The sequence below is a fragment of the Punica granatum genome, chromosome 4 (genome assembly GCF_007655135.1).
Source record: "Punica granatum isolate Tunisia-2019 chromosome 4, ASM765513v2, whole genome shotgun sequence".
Classification (NCBI taxonomy): Eukaryota; Viridiplantae; Streptophyta; class Magnoliopsida; order Myrtales; family Lythraceae; genus Punica; species Punica granatum.
In genome coordinates this window covers 28,334,424-28,357,716 of record NC_045130.1, presented here as the reverse complement: position 1 = coordinate 28,357,716, position 23,293 = coordinate 28,334,424, and the positions used below count along the sequence as shown (strand labels likewise).

The window sequence follows — 23,293 nt, the reverse complement described above, 5'->3', positions numbered from 1 at the left end:
AGGGGACAAAATTAAACAAAAGGTAAAGAAAAATTAAAATTTTAAAGTCAAGGGAAAATATGACAATTTATACATATATAAAACTGAAGCGAAGTATCAAATAATGTCATGTACGATGAACTTAGGCTCTAATTGAGTGACCCCTCGGGTCTCAATCTACCAAACTCCGACAAATGACACAATATTATGGTGTCACATTATTGATGAAATCCCAAGTCTCTTAACTTACAAAAGTTGAAAAGTTATGGCTGATGAAATTTTAAAAGGTCTTAACTTATATAAAAGTCCAAAAATTTACAATTCTCAGAAGTCCAAAGTCTCATACTCAAAGACGTCTGAAAATACTATATATAGTGGAAATGTATCTCTTTTACTGCTAATGAAAAATATTTGTTTTTTGAATTTTCATAATTGGGGACCTAATAATGCTAGATTGCCTTGGTTTTTCTTCTAAAGACAAAGAGGATATGGTAGTAATAAAATTCTGCATAATTTTAAGATGACGATGTCAAAATTTGTTATCTTAATTTTGTTAGTTGAAGATAATGGATTTCTCCATTTTCTGTTGATAAAATTTTTATTTTTTGAGTTTGTCATATTTTGATGAATGTAAAGTGATTATTGGTATTCTTATTGATTCTAAGTAATTTTCTACTGTGCATATAGAGTAGTTATATGATTGGGAAAACATTGTAGAATATGTATAAGTTTGTTGATACTATTGATTTACTATTGTATTATTATGTACAAGTGATATCACAATTTAAAATTTATATATAATGTTCAATTGGTTACTAAATGAATATATAAATTTTATACGTTAGATTGCATATTTGACAGAATTATCATGTTAATTATCCTAATTATATTATATAGTATATTTTATGCTCCTGATAATGATAATCGGTTTCGTTATTTCAATAGCTCTAATATGCACAGATGCGCGGGCCTTTCATCTAGTTAATGTAAAAGAAAGAATTCTTTATAGTATACATAAAATTTGTAATTTTTCTCGAATGAAAGGAGGGCAACCGCCCCGTGCCATCCTTCATCAATCCCTTGATAAACAGAGAAAAAGGATCTATACATTATGAGAATACTTTCTAAGCCCTGAATTCTAAATAAGATTTGAATTTGAAATTTCAAATAACCGAGTAAACTTTAATGCTGTTCGAGCCAACCTATAGATATATTTATGGATCTGAATGTTTTTGATATTTTGTGAATTTTATAAATTGGGTGTACATTGGGAATCGAGATTAGTCCCTGTCTGGGCCAGAAATGTAATCTGACAGAAGAAGAGGAATAGAAAAAGAGAGGAAAGATTGACAGGTTGAAAGCATAAGAATAATTTTTTGCAAGTACATCACGAGATCGAGACTCAATTCGCATTAATTGAATTTTATCTCCAGTATTGCTCATAGGTCTGAAACCCCTTCTGAAAAACTTCGTGACGAGAGAAAATTGATGTCTGAATTCAAATAGTCTCAACAAACAAACCGAGAATAACTGTGCATCCAAAAAAGGAAGAAAAAAAAACAACAACAACCTTCTTGCATCAAAAAAGGAAAAAGAAAAAAAAATCAACCTTCTACAAGTGAGAATTGAATCCCTTGAAGTTGAACACGCTGAAAAAGAATTTATTAGGGTGGACCTTTTGCTGGGTCGACCTTACTTGATATATACTTATAATTTATTAAATTAGCGGTCATATATGATACGTAAGTATATATCTAAAATTAAATTTATTCGAGAAAAAATATATTAATATTGTGGGATTACACGTGCTTTTTATTAACTATATTAGAATTTTTATTTGCTTGTATTAGGCTGTAGGACTACACGTACTTTTTATTAATTATATTAGAATTTTTATTTTCTTACATTAAACTGTGGACCTCCTTGTAATTAAAAAAATAATTAAATTTATTTTACAATGATATATTAATATTATTTTATTATTACTACTACTATACAAAATAGATGAAAAGTGGTCCCTCTTCATGAGAGAGCACCAGCTATTCCCCCCACTTGTCTTTTTCTTTTAATTAAAATTTTCAACTTTTTCATTTTTATACTCTTTTTTTTCCTTTTCTGAACGAGGAAATGAATTTGACTGCTATTTTCCATTATCTGCATGACCACCCAATTCGCAGGACAGATAAGTTCAATCACACAGATCATGTAGGTTATCTTATATGAAGTATCTTCCTCCAAAGTACTTCAGGGAGTATTCTATGCCTTTTTCAATGAGGGATGTTCCAGTTTCTTCCAACCATTCTCCATGACCTTCATAACCGCCCTATCCACTAGACTAATTAGTCCAATCACACTGACTGTGCAGGTACCTTAGATGCAGTATTTTCTAACAGGGTTTCAAGGATTATCCTATACATGTTTTTTCATCACTAGATTTGCTAATATTCCTAAATTTTCGTATCGTTAAGTATTCTCTATCCCTTTCATATGTATAGAGGAGAACCGACTTGCACTATGTGCGACAACATAAGATACCAATAAAAAAGAATATATGAAAATAATGGTATGTTACTGATAAATAATAACTGATTCAACATAAAAAAAAATTATGATGACATATAATATATTAATAATAAAGGGCAGCTTGGGCTTATTTTCTTTTCCCAATATATTGGATATTTTAGGTGCGGTTTGATTTTAGAATTGAACTTTACTTTACTCTACTCTGCTCATTTATTTTCCGAATTCAACAACATAATCATAAACTTTTTTAACTTTTTCTCGCATTTAATAATAAATTCTCACGAATAATTTTTCATAATCATTATTATAATTATTTTTTAATAATAAATTCTCTATCTATTTTTACATATATATATCTATATACACACATACTTTTTTTTTTGCTTTTTCTTCACATTTGGTAATAAATTCTCATATATACTCTTTTCTAATTATTATTACAAACAAATTTTAATAATAAATTTATATGTAATAAGTATTTTTGTTCTATTTGTCCTCATATTATCTGTTGTTAACATTTTCACCTTTACATTTATCAAATAATTCTAGAATATTTTCCCTTCTTCTTTGAGTTTTATTCATTAATATATTCGTCTACAATGAGGTATTAAGAGCCTGTTTGAAAACCAAATGTTGCTCAACTCTGCTCAATCCTGGTTTACTACAGGACAACATTGGCAGCAAAATTCCTTCATGTGGGACCCAGGCGTTGCAGCACATGTACGACGGTCAACAATGAGGGTGGTTGAATTTTTTTGCTGAGCTCCAACCTGTTCTTAGTTCTAGGAATTGGAATGTATCCGAAGGTGTTGATTTTTTTATTCAAAAATTTTCTTTTACATTTTTTGAACTGATACCAAGCTAATTTCAGGTTCAAAATTTTTTCCTTACTTTTTCAGCTTTCCTTGGCATTTTGCTACATGAAAATGTCGCCACTTTTCAGAGGTCAACTATACACTTTCGCACATTTAACAGATTAAAGTAAGCACGTTAAAGAAACGTACAAAAGTTATTACATACATTCATTTTTTTCATTCAATAAATAAGACAACTCCTAATACAATATGTAAGTGCATGTCATCGCACTCATCTCTCTGTACGCCATAACTGATTAGGAATACGATCGCGTACAGCGTTCATTTCGACGCTACTCATATCTATATCCACTCTATTTCCTTCTTGTAGTGGAGGATTGCGAAATTCATCGTAATCCATCCACGCATCGCCGTACTCTAGAAATAATCTGTCATGGTAATTATTACGGCGAATAAAATTATGCAAAACAAAACATGCAAGGTCAAGTTGTCCTTGTGTATACGGTATGAAGTTCGTCATTAAAGTTAGTATGGCGAATCTCTTTTTCAAAATACCGAAGCAACGTTCGATTACATTACGCATTGACACATAGCGCTGATTAAATAGCTCTTTTTCCGTTGTTGGCGGATTGTGCCGAGGAAAATCACTCCGGTGGTACCGTTCCCCTTTGTACGGAGCCAAATATCCTGGTATATTTGGAAATCCTGCATCAACAACATAATATTGTTCTGCAAAGAACATAAGGAAAATTAGAGTTAATTAAATTAGAGTTGCAATTTCATTGAAAACTGTTGCATGTATAAGCAAATACTCACGACCACGCGGTGTTGGAAAACCTTCCACTGACGCAGCTTCGGAAAATATTCGTGAATCGTGTGCGGAACCCTTCCAACCCGTCATCACGTATGTAAACATCATGTCGTGTGAACAAGCAGCCAATACATTTTGAGATATCTCGGCATTTCGATCGCGATAAGGTACTCTGTTCGCCTGTGGCACGCATGTAGCGACATGGGTTCCATCGATAGCTCCAATACAATGCTGCATGACAAACGCATAAATATATGTACCGAACATAGTATGCCGAAAACAGTTTTCTATAGTAAGAAATTAGCAGAGAACATACCTTAAAGAAACGCCACCTTTCATCATTTTCAATTTCCGACTGGACAGAAACGTTCCGTGGTGTTATAAAATCTTGTGATAATTGTTGTATTCCGCGTGCAATTTTTTTGATAAATCGTGATACCGTCTCCTTCGAGTGTTGGAACCTTTCTGCCACCATTGAAAATCACATACTGTGTGAAATAACTAACATGAACATACCGACTTGCTCTTCCACTGTGATACCTCTACTGGTATCTGTGATGCCACATCGCAATCGAAGTGTGTCGCATAGATTTCTAAACACGTAAGGTTCCATTCTGAAACTTTCGAAGCACCGAACATCACTCCCTAGTAGTTCAACAATGTACTGTCTTCCTTGAAGTGCTGAATTTCTACAAGGCCTGTTACGTGGAACGGGATCATCGAGCTGATCATATTGCATCATCAAGTTGAAGAACGCCCGTCGCCTACTGTTAGGATCGTCGTTACTAGAGTTATTGGCATAGCCCGAAGACGACGCATTACGAGACATGCTGTTTGACAAATGATCGCCTGTCGGTGTGGACATAAGATCACGAACACTTCGTTAACAGTGAAACACATTAATCATAATCATTGAATTGCAAACAGAAAATCATCAACAAAACAAAACACACAAAACAAACAAGAGTTCAGTCATTTTAAAAAAAACCATAGTCAGATAGCCAAATAAAAATTAAAATGGGTTCACAGATTCTTCAAGTATGAGGAAGCTGCATTATCCATTCCTGTCGGTCGTCCTCCTTGAACCACATGAAAAGCCTTCGTGCTCCCGGATCAAGGAGGGCGTTGGCGGCTTTCACATACAGGGAGTGAGGGATTCTCGATTTCAATTTTGCCAACTCCTCCAGGGCTTCCTCGATGCTATTCTTCTCAGGTTTCTCAGGGCTCGTTACCGACTTGCTTCTCTTTGCCGACGGTGGGGTGTTCTGTGGCTGCGGCTTCGTGTAACTCTCCCTGAACAGGTCCATGCATTCCTGCATTTGTGAACTCTTGCTTAGACGTCTTTTCGGCGCTCTACGTCGAGACTCGGTTATCATGGGCTCTGCCTGAACATGGACGAGGTCGTCACTGTCATCGGAGCCTTCTTCGAGGTCGACATGTTGTTTCCCCTTCCCCTTCCCCTTCCCCCTAGATAAGAATTCCTCATTTAATCGGCGTTCTTCTTCTAACATTGGAGGTGGATCGGTCGAGGAGATGCGCAGAGCACCGGTAGCCACTGAAGAACTAAAGAGTTGCTTCTGCAAATCGTAGTGGTTGCAGCCCTTGCTCCGAAATGCCTTGTATGCCCTGTTCTTCTATACAATGTAGTACGACATGACTAAAAAAAGATCAGTGACAATTCATTCAAAACAACCTTAGAAGCCGAACAAACAATTTATGAGAATGTACCTTTGCAAACATATCCCAAACATCTTGGTCGGCTGTGATGGTGTTTGTGTCTGCATCCCACCCAACGCCTGTATGCCTAACTATTTCAGAGAATTGGGTGAAATTGGTCTTCATTCTCTGATGCTTGTCCTTTACCTTCTGCAAACATAGCTGTTGTTCTGGAAATAGATTTACCATCTCAGCTGTAATCTCCTTCCAAGTAGTTTTCTTCCATGTTGTACTGTGTGCTCTTCTCAGCTTCTCGAGCATTATGTTTATGAAAGCGAACTCCATTTCATCACTCCAGGCGATGATGATATTTTCGCCTTTAGAAGCCATAATGCATGCACTTGGTCCATAATAACAATTATCTAACAATGCACCTAACAATGATCTATCAGTTGCGATAAACAACAGTATGCAACACCAAACTTAGTCAGTCTTTTCCTTCTTGAAATACAAATAACATGCATCTTCCAGTTATGACAGAAAGCACAGTAAGATGGCAACCTTGAAAACAAACAAAAATTCTGAACCAGACCAGCATGGCATCAAAGCATAGTAGCGCAACCACATTAGAAGCAGTGAAATTAACTGACCATACAAGGAAGACAAGCCTAGATAGTCCGAACCACAAACCCACAACAACATGGAAACATTCTGTTAACAGATCAGGAAGAACAAGCTGATAACTTTGGCCTATTCCGGAAAGGACAACAAACAAGGCTCATTCAATCAAAAATCAGAACAGATCTATGAACCCCCACACAGGTAGGCGACATTACGGTAACAGGGCAAGGGCACCAGATGACCAAGGAGGTCTTGCTAAGCAGACAACAATAAAATTTGCTCTACTATCAATTAGAACGCTTATTCCGATTAACTCAACAATCTTATATATCAGTAAATGCATTAATTTAGCAAATTATGCCTTAGCATGGAACCATTTTAGTAAAGTGTACAGGAGAATAGAAAAACTATTGGATTAATCGAGGGGAAGGAGGAAAAAAAAGTTCAACTGATATTGCATATAACAACCTAAGATTGGTTTTTATCTAGACATATATTTCGCAAGGAAAGTTAATTAAATCCTCTGATATATATAAAATGATCCACTGCTTCAATTCTGTAATCAGAACTGCAAGTATACAGTCTGCAGAGAAGGAAAGGGAGAAGGCAATGGGGGCTATTAAACCGAAGGCGATAACAGTTTTATCACCGTCGAAATTCCACCAACTCTTGCAATCAGAAATCATTAATCTAGATAGAGATCAGAAGAATTACCTCACTGTCGATGCCTCTCCAAAACAACAACTTCCTGGGCTTTTTAAACCCCAACCCTGATGGAGACCAGCGAACTGGAGGGGCCCCAGACAGCGACGAAAGTTGGGAATCTCTGGCAGCCGGTGACAGAGATGACGTCCTTCGCGAATCTCTCCTGCAAAGGTCGTGCTTTTCATTGTTCTTCGCACCAAAGATGCACAAGGGCAAGATCACGGACGAACAGCCTGTTTGCAGAGAACAACGTTCATAAGTCCGTAATAATCAGTGAAATTTGTAAAATCAAATCAGTAAACGGACAGTTTCCGACCGAGGAGAACAAAGAAATTTCTTCGATTTCGGCCGATGCGCACAAAGCTCAGAAGGAAGAAGGGATCGATGCAGGAAGGATGAGGGGATGAAGAGGAGCGGCAGGGTCTTTACTCAGCTTCAACGGCTCTCTGGCTTGACACCGACAGGGGCAAAAAAAAAAAACATATATTATATGCACTAGTCAAACTAACCAGCAGATCTGGGACCCACGGGTACAGATGCATGTTGCGGCCAATTTTGTTTTTTTGCTAGTTAAACAGAGCAGAGTTGAATCCATGCTCATTTGCCAAACAAACCCTAAGTTTCTTTCTTAATTCTTAGCATTGATAAAATTTTCTTTTGTGATCATATTTTGTCTTTTTAACATGGAAAGAAAATGTAATCATAGTAATAATATTAGTATTATTATCATTATTGATATTATTTCCGAAAAGAAAGAAAGCTCCATAAAACAACAATCCACCTTATCTTAATTTTAATACGAGGAAGGGTCTTTTCAGGATTTTCTTTAGGAAAATTAAACCTTGAAGCTTTGGTTGAACGAGTTATTTTTTTCTTCCTTTCTTATCATCAAATATTCATGTCGATGTAGTACGAACTCTTTCAAAGTTTGCGCCCCGGTGATACAAGTTCCTTATGCAATCATAGAGAAGTCTTCCCCCTAATTTCGGTATATTGACCCATTCGTAAGATGATTTATAATATGCAATGATTATATTTATATACTGTATTGATTTAATTTAAGAATAATAACATTATTATAGTTAGCAGATGAATCGCTTGCCAAGAAAAGAAAGATTGAAAAAAAGAAAAAAAATTATTGCCTTTGTCGATCTTACGAGAACAACATCATTGGAATTTGAAAATTATTTATATATATAGATATATAGAGTTTTTATTTGCACATGAGGCTAAAAAACACATGAGCACTTCGTGTCTTCCTTTTTTTTTTTTTTTAATTTACAAATACACACCCAAGGGGGAAGAGGCAAACTCTTTTCCGTTATCTATTTAACTGAAAATGAGGGCTAGTCGATTGATCCCACTAGGGATTTCTCCATGCAATTTTACTGTAGGTAGTTATCTAGATCTTTAAAGACGCTGACCAGGAAGCGCAGGTAATTGTTTGGGTCGGGATCGGTCTCCTTAAATTTCTCATACACGAGTTTAATCTTCAACACTACCAGCTTGTCGCCCTCGTTTGGAAAAACGTTGTAGACAATCTTGTAGCTCTTGTACTGTTCCAGGATGTGTCCTCCCAGAGCCACCATTGACACGGTCATGTTCCCTTCATCTATCTCGAACTTCTCCTTGAAAATCTCCTTTCTTCCATCTGGGAGAAATAAATCAAATAGATATATAACCTGATTGATATAATTATAAACCCTAGTACCAATGAGAAGCGAGCATATCATTGTTCTTTAAAAAAAGCTCACCTAAAAAATAAAGAATTAATAAAAGTAAAATTAAGGAACTTGTGCAGCAAATAGTTAACAGAAAATTATGTCCGACACAAAAGCTAGCACAACAATAAAGTTTAAAAAACGTGCATGATTTAACAAAAAAGCAATTAAAGAAAATGTTTTCGCTCATTACAAGTAAAATAACACGAATAGTTTTACCAAATGTGCTTAATAATAGCTAACTTTTCGGTGCAATGCTTTAAATAGCTAATTGCATCAAGCATGCTTGTTGTATTTTGTCCCAGCTGTCCATACCGATGCTATAACTCCATGACTTAACAGAACCGTGAGTTTTGAAATCGCCATCGTGCACTTCGACCCCGTGAATTATGTCAGATGCATTAGGAAGATGGTGAAGTTCACTACTAAGGCGTTTGAAGAACTTGTCTGCTGGAGATTTGAGCTCCACATCGGACTCGACGGATAAAGCCATCTCTATGTTTAAGATGCAAACTATCCTCAATTGTCAACTGTATGATGAGATCTAGATATGAGGAAGGTAAGTGAATTGTGAAGAGCAACATCGGATGTGGCTTATATTTATAGATAAGCGGACAGAGGGAGAGACAGAGACATGGTGAAAACCACTTGTCATGATATTGAAATTGCTTCAATCTTATTGATACAACTTGATTCAAATGGTTCAACGTATGTTCTGTTTGAATAAAATTTTGAATTCAAATCTTATAAATGAACAAAGAATTCAAGTCTTATGAATGAACAAAATCATGATGAAAGAGTTTTATCCCTTATAGGTCGTCCAAGCTCGAATTTAGATCATTCGACCCTTTGGGCTTTTGGATATGATAATGCAAACCCAAAAAAATACTTCAACCTCTCACCAAGGAAAAAAAAAAAAAGAAGAGGAAGAAAATATGGTGTCGGTCGTTACTATATGCCTCCATTCTAAGTTTGATGCTCACGAGTAATACTTTTCGGACTTCTTATTTTCTATTCTCTTTTTTTTTATTAGATCCATATTCCTCATACATTTTTTTTTTGTTGAAGGGTTAAGTGGATCCCATTTAAAAACCACCGCAAAAGCGGATACAAGAGAAAATGCCCAATCAAATATTACAAGAGCGGAATAAACAATTTACCCACCCTCAAACGACAAAGGAAAATAAGTGAACAAAATCATTTTACAGAAAAAAAAAACAGATACAATTGCCATTCGCTATCTTCAAGCCATTAATTCCAGTCACAACCTTCTAGCTGCCTTCATCATGGACCTTAATAGTAATCTGGAAGGAGAAGAACTTGTCCTTAATCCAGATAAAATTCTACTTCGCTGCAGGAATTCCACGACAAAGTAGAGTAGACGAGATATATTGGGATGGTATCCATACGCAAGATCCCATCATTGATCGTAGCCTTTGGACCAAAATCGATCCATCAGTCCTAAATGGTCCAAACCTAGGACAATCAAACCAAAGCAACCATGCCCTCATAGGTCGGTTCAGACCAGCGGTCGTCATTGGGGAATCGAAATGGCTCCATCCTAGGACAATCAAACCAAAGTAGCCATGGCCTCCATGATCGGTTCAGACTAGCGATTGTCACCAATGAGTCAAGACTTGTCAAAAACCAACAAAAAAAGGCAAGCCTCAGGAGTTGGTTTGTGCAGGCAGAGGTTGAATCAGTCGAACCAGCAACGAGATCTTTAGTTATGATTGGCGGGGATTCTGTCTTAAGGAGGAAGTGAAGAAGTCACAGATGAAAAGCCAACGCCGGAGGGGAAGGACTTAGCCAATCAAATAGAGAGGATGGAGGATGTTGTCTATGCTAAGCCACCACCACCGCTGATCTTGTAGGGTTTGCTGCAACGCTCTCGTAACCCAAGTACATGGTCGATGCCTCCGAAGAAGCTATGGCTTCACCACACTATATAATTTAGATCTGAGTAGCCCCAGAGGGATCGGGCGCAACGCTCAACGGGGAGGGGAAGCCACTGCGACGCGCACCCACTAGAGATCGATTCTACAATCAGTATATGATAAGTTAGTCCGCCATTATTTTGAATAAACGTGCTATTGGATGAGATAATAGCTATTTTTTTCGATTATAAAAGAGGCCATTGAACCTAATATAAAAAAATATAAATCTTAATAACTAATAAAGAAATATTGATAGTCCCATATCACACAGAGTGAAAACATAAAAGAAGATGACTGAGTGAATTAAATTCTCTTTCTATGCTCTCTATAAATAGAGGAAGCTCGAATAAGTAGGTAATCTATGCATATAGTCACAATAGAACTTTAATAATGAGATAAGTTTAAGCTACCACCTGCTTTCTTACAGTTCCACCTTATCCTTGAGCTTGCATGATATTGTTTTACTTTACGCCTTCAGTTTGAATATCAATCTTCATCTTTTAGGGGGCGTTTGGATTCAGAGTTAAAGTTACTTTGATTTTGATTTTGATTTCGATTGTGGAAAAAGACAAATGAGATGTGATTATAAATTTGACTTGGGAAACATGTGTTTTTGTTGTGTAGTGTGTTGAGTTAAAGTTAAAGTTAAAGTTTTTGAATTGAAAAATGTGTATTTTTGTTGTATAGTGTGTTGAGTTAAAGTTAAAGTTAAAGTTAAAATTAATTTTCTTTGAATCCAAATGGGGCCAGGTTTTGTGGCAAATGATGTCCTATTATTGTGCATCCTTTAATTTTTTTTCCCGTTGATATCATGGAGGACAGCCGCTCGGATGTCCGACAATATGGATATTTCATCTCCCTAAATTGCTAATAAAGTTTTTTTTTGTTAAATCTAAGAATTTAAGGAATTAACAATTAACATTATTACGGCAATAAAGAAAGAAGATAATTTAGAGATTCCAGTGTAAAGGAAAAAAGGAAAAACTTGAAAATTTTCTTTCTTTAATGTCTATAAAAAAACTAATTCAGGATTTGTTGAGAAGAAGATAAATATTTACTCAAAAAATTTCTTAAAAGTATAAAGAAAGAAATTCAAGAACAAATTAAAATTTAAAATTTCTTTTCAGAAAAATGATCATTAATTTTAAAAATCAGATAATTTTAGAAAAAAGGTGTCAGAAAATGATAGATTATTGAGAAAATATGTAAACATTTAGTATAATAGATTACAGAATTTTCACAAATATTTTGGAAAAAATAATACAATAAAAATTCCAATAACAACCAAAAAGATTAGCAACAATCAAATAAATAAAAAGAGAAATTCTCTTACTATACCTATTTGGCTTTATTAAACAATTTAAACTTTTTTGAAAATTACTTAATTCATCAAAAAGACGTTCCATTTCTTAGATAAATTTATTTTGAATATTATATTATATTCCATTTTCTTTTTTCAGAAAATAATTTAAAAGTTATACATTACTTAACTATGAGCAAAGTAAATGCGACGAAGTTCATTTGGGAGTGGAAGTCATAATTACGTAATTATAATTTAGTTACATTACCCTAACCAAGAATTTTTTGAACCAGTCGACAAGCTTGTGCAATGCAGGCTAGCGTAGAAATTTGACATTGTAAATAAAAGATGATTCAATAATCTCCGATTTTCTCAATTTTTTCCATCTTTATTGGTCAAGTTTTATTCATTGAAAGAGCAATACATAGGAACCAATCTATAAATTCAATTAAGGGGACAAAGTTAAAGAAAATGCAAAAAAATAGGAAATTTGTAAAGACAAGGGGGACGACATATAACAATTTCATACCAAAAAAGAGTACCAAACTCGTCAGAATATATTAAAAATTTGTAACTTTTTCCGAGTCCAAAGGGGGTAACCACACTCGGTATCCCCTGGATCTATCCCTGAATACATGAAGGAGAACCGACATGAAAGAAGATAATGTTTGGATACTTCTCACATATTGTTTTTTCAAATTGTCTTTAAAATCACTTATCAAGAAGATTTTCTTTATAATCTTAGTACAAAATTATAGAATAATTTGGAAGATCGTGTCAAATATATCGCTTAGACCTTACACCTTCTTTCGTAGTATAGATACTTTAATATACTAATGAACTATGACATGTTATTATAATAATATGCCAAGTGTTCTTCATCGATTGGTTAGCATATGAATAGTCACTCAATGTAATGCCTCCTTTGTCCCGGATAACACAATTTGGTGTTTCGTCTAAGTTTTTAATATTTATATAGACGCGAAGAAAAGTTTATAATTTCATATTATACAAAAAAAAAATTGATTTCTCTAGTAAAACGAAATAGCAATGTCATCGTACTAATTGCTTTTGCACTTTTATTTATTGAGAGTCGAATATAATATATTATAAATAAAATATATTTATTTTAAATACATTAAAAATTGAATATAATATATTATAAGTAAAATAAAATTTTCAAATGTGTTAAAAATAAACGAAAATGAACGACAGTTACAGTAGTACGGAATTGAAATTGTACTCTCCCATTCAACTAAAAAAATCCTATAATTTTCATATAAATATAGATATAGATATATATAGATATATATAGATATAGAATATAGATAGATATATATATATATATATCTATATGACATCTACATTCTTCAATATTTCAAGTCCAACCCAAAAAAATCGATATAATTTACCAATATATGATAATTTATGAAATACATTTATTCCATGACATTCTATTTCATTAATTCCAGCATATCAAATACGACTTAGCGTCTTGGAAACTCTACTTATGAGAATTGAACCAAATACTTTCTTAGTTCTAGGTTCAGGTTGAGAGTGAGTGTTACAGTATGAGCAACAAACCATTGCTAAGATTCATAATGTTAGGTCTTTGACTCTTTCAAGATAAATATTACAGCCAATATAAATTGATTCAAATAGTTTAGAGAATGTTTTTTTTTTCAATGAGGTATCGAGTTTAAATCTTGTAAATGAATAAAATTGATGATTGAGAAATTTATTCCTTAAATGAGTCAACTCAAGCATGAACTTAGAGTAGGTGGTGAGCATTACTTCAGGATACCAAGTCATCCACGTTGAAAAGATGATCTATATTCTAAAATCAGAATAACATTTTTGTCCGTAATAATTGGACCTAAACCTCACGTAGTTGAAGTGTGGATGAATATATATTTTGACAAATCTCTACTAAGAAAATTAAAAACAATAAGAAAATTGTTCAACTGGAGAGATAAAAAAAAAAAAATCTTACCCAAAAAATAATCTAATGAGAAAATTATTCTCACTGAAGAATCGAGGGGAAGAAACCGATTGGTAGTTTTATAAGCAATTGCTAGAACCTAATAGCCATGGCCACATAAGTCAAAATAATATCAACCGAATAATAGCTAGACAAAAAAGACATGCATACAGGAACGGAAGCAGGATTTTAATCGAGAGGGAATGGGCTTGTCCTCGAGGGGAAGATTAAGAAAGTAACTTTTCCGAGTTAAGGAATTAAACAATTGAAAAAAAAATTGTAAAATTCCTTTTAGCTTCGAAGTTCTGGGGCCGAATAGGCTAACATGTACCCTCCCATGGCCCCTCGAGCCATCTTCGTGTACGGTTGCAAAATATCGACCCGTTCCTAGTGCTATCTCCATGTGGACCCCCACTCTATCTTCCATCAAGAACTGAGAGATGGTCTCATATATATCTCAGTACAGTTCACAGATTTTAGAAAAAGAAGAAACCGCACGATTCTTTTAGCTGCAAAATCTTCACCTCGAAAGACAGATGCAAATTGCAAAGTTCCATCTAATCGTTCCTGATCAGTTTCCATCATATCATAAAAATAAAAAATCGCTCCTGCTCATAGAAGATATGTCTGGAATATCGTTAGGTGTCTTCTTCTCCTGCACCACGCCATTTTCTGGGGCCATGCCCCTGTTATGTCACTTCTCCCGTCTGGTTTATGAAGTAGACCTGATGACACAGAAGATTTCCTGTCGGTAGATGAGATTTCATTTTTCATATATAACAAAGAAAATTATTAAGGGTCCCTACTCCCTATTGAATCGTGATATGTAATTCTTTTTTATTATTATAATTCAAGTATCATTTCAATGTTATTGTAATCCAAACATATACTTCTTATATTGGAATATATTTTTGATGAGCTTAATTAGTATATAAATTTATTAAATTATGAAATAGATGTGATTACAATCAATAAAATTCGGTAAAAATGTTTACACTACGTGCAGGAATATAGCATATATATAAATTAAGAGTTTAGTACTTTCATATATTCTATACAACAGTCGTTAAGAGAACATACATAAATGCCATTTCAAATTCTATTGATGATGGAAATTTACACTTACATTATCAAGGAAAGCGAACTTCATAACCATCCATGGGAACCTTGACTTATAATTTTCAAATATACTTTATAACTGGAATATATTACCAGATGAACAAACTCGAATTTGTATAAGCCCCGGTGATCCCATGGCTCCGGGGCCACAACGCTCGCGAGCACCAGGGGTGGGTTAGCCCTGCCCCCCGCGAACCCATCCAAGGGTCCGAGCCCCCGATTTGCCGATTTGGCGAACCTAGGCTGGCTGAGAGAGAGAAAATCGACGGGCGAAAGGAGCAGCCACCGCCCCTCCAAATCCACCTCCACTTCCGACAGTCTAACCGACCACTTTCGGCGCTGGCCATGCCCCTCCTTATTTCAACCGATGAACACGAACTGATGGCAAAGCTCGAGGGGTGCCGGTGATCTCGCTATCTCGGCACGAGCTCAACATAAGAGATGGCGGGGCTTGCTGAGCTCGCCTGAGCTCCCGACCAGGAGGTTCCAGTCGGAACGTCAAAGTTGGAGGTGGAGGGGCGGCGCCGGCGTCGGTCATGGCTGGTGGCAAAGACAGCAATGGATACTTGTGAGGGAGGGACATACAATCTAAAATTAGATGAACAGGAAGGGCCAACAATGAGATTTCAAGTTTTCACCCAATTCCTTGAGGGTCAGAATCACGAATCTGACTAAAATGTGAATTCCGACACAAATTGACAACCAAAAGTGGGCTTCTTCGTTCTGGGGAAATTGGGCCAGATTTGCTTTGCCATTCAACCCAACCGGACAACACGTAAATTCAATTCGCAGTAAGTGGATTTTATCTCCAGTACTGCTCATAGGTCTGAAACCCCTTCTGAAAAACTTCGTGACGAGAGAAAATTGATGTTTGAATCGAAATAGTCTCAGCAAACAAACCCACAATAACTGTGCATCCAAAAAAGAAAAAATGAAAAAAAAAAAACCAACCTTCTTGCATCCAGAAAAGGAAAAAAGAAAAAAAAATCAACCTTCTGCAAGTGAGAATTGAATCCCTTGGACCCGTTGAAAGAGAATTTATTGGGGTGGACCTTTTGCTGGGTGGACCTCACTTGATATGTATTTATAATTTATTATATTAGCGGTCATATATGATACATAAGTATATATCTGACACTAAATTTATTCGAAAAAATATATTAGTACAGTGACGCACACGCTTATGTGTTAATCAAGAAGTTGAAATTCGATTCTTGTTGTGGGACAATATGTGTCTCTTATTAGATATATTCGAATTTTTATTTTTTTATATTAGATAATGAGACTTCGTAATAATAATACATAATTGATGAAAACTGGTCCTTCTTCATGGGAGACCGCCAGCTATTCCCTCCCCTTGTCTTTTTTCTTTTAATTAATATTTTCAACTTCTTCATTTTTATACTTTTTTTTTTCTTTTCTGAACGAGGAAATGATTTTGACTGCTATTCTCCATCATCTGCATGACCACCCAATTCACGAGACAGATAAGTTCAATCACACAGATCGGGCAGGTAATCTTATATGAAGTATCTTCCTACAAGGTACTTTCAGGCAGTATTCTATACATCTTTATCATTACATTTGCTAATTTTATCATATTTTGTTTGTTTCAGAATTCTCCATCCCTTTCATTTTTATACATTTTATTTTCTCTTTTGATAATGAGGGATGTTCCAATTTCGCCTAACCATTCTCCATTACCTTCATAACCACCCATCCACTGGACTAATAAGTCCAATCACACAGACTATGCAGATACATTGTATGCAGTATTTTCTAACAAGGTTTCCAGGACTAACCTATACATGTTTTTTCATCATTAGATTTGCTAATATTCCTAAATTTTTGTATCTTTAAGTATTCTCTATCCCTTACATATGTATAGAGGAGAACCGACTTGCACTATGTGCGACAACATAAAATGCTAATAAAAAAGAATATATGAAAATAATGGTATGTTAATGATAAATAATAACATATGCGGTAGAAGAAGCGGCAAATCGGTATCTGGAGAAAAACAGATTTTGACGACCCTATGTCGAAGGAAATGACATCCGAAGCAAAACTTATTTAAGGCAAATTCCATCGTTTAGGATTTCAAACAGGCAATTTTATGTTATTTATGGCGTTTTTACAATTTTAGGAAAGTTTATATTTTTCGTACAATTGAAGCATTTTTAAGACCTATTTAAGTTTTGTACAACCCTAGGGTTGAAGACAGTTAATTTCGGATTTATCAATAAAGTTGTGGAGTTACCGTGCTCTTTCTCCCAATCTCGAATTTGTTTTCGAGTTTGATGCCTATTCCTGATATTTGTAGAATTAACATGTGATAGAAGGTTGTTGTCTAGTATTTGTGCGTAAATCAACAGATCACAATTAGTTCCGCTGCGTCAATAACTCATTCAACATTAAAGAAAAAAGTATAATGACACATAATATATTAATAATAAAGGGTAGCTTGTGCTTATGTTCTTTTCCTAATATACTGGATATTTTAGATACGGTTTGATTTTAGAATTTAATTTTACTCTATTCCACTCAACTTATTTATTTACCGAATTCATCAACATCAACTTTTTTTACTTTTTCACTCATTTAATAATAATTTCTCATACATAATTTTTCCTATGCACTTCGACTCCGTGAACTATGTCTGATGCATTAGGAAGATGGTGAAGTTCACTGCTTAGGCATTTGAAGAACTTGTCTGCTGGAGACTTGAGCTCCACATCGGACTCCACTGATGAAGCCATCTCTTTGTTTAAGATGCAAACTATCCTCAAATGTCAACTGTATGATATGATCTAAGATATGAGGAAGGTGAGTTAATGGTGAAGAGCAACGTTGGATGGGGCTTATACTTATAGATAAGCAGGCAGAGGTAGAGACAGAGACATGGTGAAAACCATTTGTCATGATATTGAAATTGCTTCAACCTTACTGATACAACTTGATTCAAATAGTTCAACGCATATTCTGCTTGAATAAAGTTTCAAATTCAAGTCTTATAAATGAATAAAATCATGATTGCAAGAGTTTTATTCTTTAGTAGGTCGTCTAGGCTTGAATTTAGATCATTCGAGTCATTAGGTTTCTTGATACGATAGTGCAAACCAAAAAAATGCTTCAATCTCTCACCGAGAAAAAAAAAGCAGAAGAGAGAGAAAATATAGTGTCGGTCGTTACTATATACCTCCGCTCTGAGTTTGATACTCACGAGTAATACCTTTTAGGCTTCTTATTTTCTATACTTATTAGATCCATATTCCTCGTACTTTTTTTTTTGTTGTAAGGATTAAGTGGATTTCATTTGAAAACCACTCCAAAAGCGGATAAAGGAGAAAATGTCCAATCAAATTTTACGAGAGCGGAATAAATAATTTACTCATTGATAAATCACAAGGGAAAATAAGTGAACAAAATTATCTTACAGAAAAAACAGATCATCACCATGGAAAGGCTCACCAATGTGATAATCAGATTCCTCATCAAATATATCTCTGATGTCTTCTCGTGCCCAAGAATGTACTTGGATTGAAGCAATCGAATTATGTCGAACGAAGCGAAAAATGTTCAGTTTTCTTCTCTTAATATAACATGTCGATTGGGTTATCTTTGGGCTTTTATTTATTTATTTTTTCGAAAGATTACTCTCAGTTCCCATCGAAGTTTTCAATTCCGATGTCTATGCTTCTTTAATGAGAACTCAACTGTCAACTATGCCGAATATGATATCTAGAAAGAAATGTGAAAACGGTTGTAAAAACACTTTGGAATTGGTCATGCCTTTTCATTTAGTAATACGGAGTAACATATTAGTCTAAAAAAGTTATTTTGAAGTGTATATTTGAATATTATCTAGTTCCACTGCGTATACATATGAAGTGTATATTTGAATATTATCTATATTTTCTACCGTGATAGTCTTGCGTTGAATATGATATTTGGAAACAAGATATATAAATAATGAGTTATAGAGAGATATAAATGTGAGATTAAAAAAAAAAGAAAAGGAAAATTGGTAAAGATCTAGTGGCCACGTGTACTCGTCTAAATCCAGTAACGGAAAGCGCTACCTGGAATAGAATGATTGATTGTCCGGAGCCACCGCCATTTTCAAGTGCTAAAAATGGCCATAAGTTGTTGAGGAATAAATGTGCCGTATTGGATAAGCACAACCTGAGACTTAGAAATTTAATCAAGGGGACAAAATTAAAGGAAAGGTAAAGAAAAATTAAAATCATAGAGTCAACGGAAATTTTGACAATTTATACATACATAGATAAATATATATATAAGCCGGAGCGAATTCTCAGATAATATCACGTACGATGAGCCTAACCTCTAATTAAATGACTCCTCGAGTCTCGACCTATAAAATTCGGACAAATGATACAGTATTGTGATGCCACTTACTGATGAAATTTCCAAGTCTTTTATAATTTACAAAAGTCGAAAAGTTACTAATTGATGAAATTTTTAAAGATCCTAACTTATATGAAAGTGTAAAAGTTTATAACTTTCGAAAATCTAAAGGTCTCATGGACATCTGAAAATTTTATTTATAGTATACATGTATTTCTCTTATTACTGATGAAAAATATTTGCACTTTGAATTTTCATAATTAGGGACCTAGTATTGTTAAATTGCCTCGGCTTTTCTACCAAAGACAAAGATGATGTGATAGCAGCAAAATTCTGTATAATTTTAAGATGACGAGGTCTAAATTTATTATCTTAATTTTCTTAGTTAAAGGCAATGGATTTCTTCGGTTAATAAAACTTTTACTTTTTGAGTTTGTTATATTTTGATGAATGTAAAGTGATTATTGGTATTCTTATTGATTCCAAGTAATTTTCTATTGTGCATATAGAGTAGTTATATGATTGAGGAAACATTGTAGAATATGTATAAGTTTGTTGATATTATTAATTTACTATTGTATTATTATGTACAAGTGACGTCACAATTTAAAATTTATAGATAATGTTCAATAAATTAGTAAATGAACATATGTTAGATTGCATATTAAGTAGAGTTATCATATCAATTAATTTAAATCCGAGGAAGGGTCTTTTCAGGAAAAATAAAACCTTGAAGCTTTGGTTGAACGAGTTATTTTTTTCTTCCTTTCTTATGGCCAAATATTCATGTCGATGTAGTACGCACTCTTTCAAAGTTTGCGCCCGGGTGATACAAGTTCCTTATGCAATCATAGAGAAAGTCTTCATGTTGTGGCTGAACAAAGTTATGAACCTAAGACTATTGAATGAAATGGAGCATATTATTACTGTATGTCCCCCTAATTTCGGTATATTGACCCCATTCGTAGGATGATTATATAATATGCAATGATTATATTTATATACTGTAATGATTTAATTTAAGAATAATTACATTATTATAGTTTGCAGATGAATCACGTGCCAAGAAAAGAAAGATTGAAAAAAAGAAGGAAAAACTATTGCCTTCGTCGATCTTACTAGAACAACATCATTGGAATTTGACAACTTATATATATGTATATATTTTATTTGTACATGAGGCTAAAAAACACATGAGCACTGCAGACTGCCTCCATCTTCTTCTTCTTCTTCTTCTTCTTCTTCTTCGTGTCTTCCTTCTTTTTTTTTTTTAATTTACAAATACACAGACAAGGGGGAAGAGGAAAACTCTCTTCCGTTATTTATTTAACTGAAAATGAGGGGTAGTCGATTGATCCCACTAGGGATTTCTCCATGCAATTTTACTGTAGGTGATTATCTAGATCTTTAAAGATGCTGACCAGGAAGCGCAGGTAATTGTTCGGGTCAGGATCAGTCTCCTTAAATTTCTCATACACGAGTTTAATCTTCAACACTGCTGGCTTGTTGCCCTCGTTTGGAAAAACGTTGTAGACAATCTTGTAGCTCTTGAACTGTTCGAGGATGTGTCCTCCCACAGCCACCATTGACACGGTCATGTTCCTTTCATCTATCTCGAACTTCTCCTTGAAAATCTCCTTTCTTCCATCTGGGAAAAATAAATCAAACAGATGTACAACCTGATTGATTTAATTATAAACCCTAGTACCAATGAGAAGCGAGAATAGCATTGTTCTTTCAAAAAAGCTCACCCAAAAAATAAAAATTCAATAAAAGTAAAATTAAGGAACTTGTGCAGCAAATAGTTAACTGAAGATTATGTCCTACACAAAAGCTGGCACAACTATAAATTTAACAAACGTGCATGATTGAACAAAAAAGCAATTAAAGAAAATGTTTTCGCTCATTACAAGTAATATAACACGAATAGTTTTACCAAACGTGCTTAATAATAGCTAACTTTTTCGGTGCAATGCTTTAAATAGCTAATTTCATCAAGCATGCTGCTTGTATTTTGTCCCAGCTGTCCATACCGATGCTATAACTCCATGACTTAACAGAACCGTGAGTTTTGAAATCGCCTTCGTGCACTTCGACTCCGTGAACTATGTCAGATGCATTAGGAAGATGGTGAAGTTCACTGCTTAGGCGTTTGAAGAACTTGTCTGCTGGAGATTTGAGCTCCACATCGGACTCCACTGATGAAGCCATCTCTTTGTTTAAGATGCAGACTATCCTCAAATGTCAACCGTATGATAAGATCTAGATATGAGGAAGGTAAGTGAATGGTGAAGAGCAACGTTGGATGTGGCTTATATTTATAGATAAAGCGGGAAGAGGGAGAGACAGAGACATGGTGAAAACCATTTTTCATGATATTGAAATTGGCTTCAATCTTACTGATACAACTTAATTCAAATGGTTAAACGTATGTTTGGCTTGAATAAAGTTTCAAATTCAAGTCTTATAAATGAACAAAATTATAATTGCAAGAGTTTTATCCCTTAATAATTCGTCTAGGCTAGAATTTAGATCATTCAAGCCATTGGGTTTTCTGGATACAACGGTGCAAACTCAAAAAAAAAAAAGCTTTAACCTCTCACCAAGAAAAAAAAACAAAAGAGAGAGAAAATATGGTGTTGGTCGTTACTATATGCGTCCGCTCTGAGTTTGATGCTCAGGAGTAATACTTTTCAAGCTTCTTATTTTATGTTCTCTTTTCTTTATTAGATCCACATTCCTCCTTCTTTTTTTTTTTTTTCTTTTGCTGTAAGGGTTAAGTGGATTCCATTTAAAAACCACCGCAAAAGTGGATACATGAGAAAATGCCCAATCAAATATTACAAGAGTGGAATAAACAATTTACCCACCGACAAACGACAAAGGAGAATAGCTGAACAAAATCACTTTACAGAAGAACAGATACAGTTGCCATTCACTATCTTGAAGCCGTTAATTCCAGTCACAACCTTCTAGTTACCTTTTATCATGGACCCCAATAGTAATCGGGAAAGGAAAGAAACTTCTCCTTAATCCACGATGGAATTCTACTTCGCTGTAGGAATTCCACGACAAAGTAGAGTAGACGGGATATATTGAGCCGGTATTCGTACATAAGATCCCATCTTTGATCGTAGCCTTTGAACAAAAGACTGATCCATCAGTCTTAAATGGCCCAAACTTAGGACAATCAAGCCAAAGTAGCTGTGGCCTCATTGGTCGATTCAGACTAGCGATCGTCATTGGGGAGCCAAAATGGCTCAATCCTAGGACAATCAAACCAAAGCAGCCATGGCCTCCATAGTCGGTGCAGACCAGCGATTGTCACCAGTGAGTCAAAACCTGTTAAAAACCAACAAAAAAAGGCAAGGCCCAAAAGGTTGGCCCAAAAGGTTGGCTCAAGCAGGCAGAGGTTGAACAGTCGGACCAGCAACTAGATCTTTAGTTGTGATAGGCGGGGACTTCGTCGTAGGGAGGATGTGGAGAAGCCGCAAATGAGAAGCTGCCACCAGAGGGGGGGGGGGGGGGGGGGGCAGAGCCAATTAGATAGAGAGGATAAAAGAAATTATCTCTGCTAAGCCACCGATGTCGCTAATCGTGTAGGGTTTGCTGCAACGCTCTTGTAGCCCCTGTACATGGTTGATGCCTCTGAAGAAGCTGTGGCGTCACCACACTATATAATTTAGGTCTGTGTAGCCCGAGCGGGATCAGACGCAACCCCGATGGAGAGGGGAAGCCACCGCCACACGCACCC

General features: G+C 35.1%; 3 protein-coding genes and 1 long non-coding RNA gene across 4 annotated transcripts; all 4 read right to left on the bottom strand.

Annotated features, from left to right (window-relative positions):
* Positions 1-5,162: 5,162 nt before the first annotated feature.
* Positions 5,163-6,255, bottom strand: LOC116204276. Its single transcript, XM_031536354.1, has 2 exons — positions 5,857-6,255; positions 5,163-5,762 (listed from the first exon to the last, which is right to left on the bottom strand). The coding sequence occupies exons 1-2, from the start codon at positions 6,172-6,174 to the stop codon at positions 5,163-5,165; spliced, it is 918 nt and encodes a 305-aa protein (XP_031392214.1). The 5' UTR covers positions 6,175-6,255.
* Positions 6,256-8,341: 2,086 nt separating this feature from the next.
* LOC116206293 (MLP-like protein 329) lies at positions 8,342-9,354 on the bottom strand. The gene is made up of 2 exons (XM_031539121.1): positions 9,147-9,354; positions 8,342-8,761 (listed from the first exon to the last, which is right to left on the bottom strand). Exons 1-2 carry the CDS (start codon positions 9,322-9,324, stop codon positions 8,496-8,498), a joined length of 444 nt encoding a protein of 147 aa, XP_031394981.1. The 5' UTR covers positions 9,325-9,354; the 3' UTR covers positions 8,342-8,495.
* A 4,882-nt stretch (positions 9,355-14,236) lies between these two features.
* Positions 14,237-16,110, bottom strand: LOC116202736. The gene is made up of 2 exons (XR_004156140.1): positions 15,176-16,110; positions 14,237-14,774 (listed from the first exon to the last, which is right to left on the bottom strand). It is a non-coding gene; the product is annotated as an uncharacterized LOC116202736 (long non-coding RNA).
* A 4,506-nt stretch (positions 16,111-20,616) lies between these two features.
* LOC116202794 (MLP-like protein 329) lies at positions 20,617-21,841 on the bottom strand. Its single transcript, XM_031534406.1, has 2 exons — positions 21,573-21,841; positions 20,617-21,187 (listed from the first exon to the last, which is right to left on the bottom strand). Exons 1-2 carry the CDS (start codon positions 21,748-21,750, stop codon positions 20,922-20,924), a joined length of 444 nt encoding a protein of 147 aa, XP_031390266.1. The 5' UTR covers positions 21,751-21,841; the 3' UTR covers positions 20,617-20,921.
* Between the last annotated feature and the right edge of the window lie 1,452 nt (positions 21,842-23,293).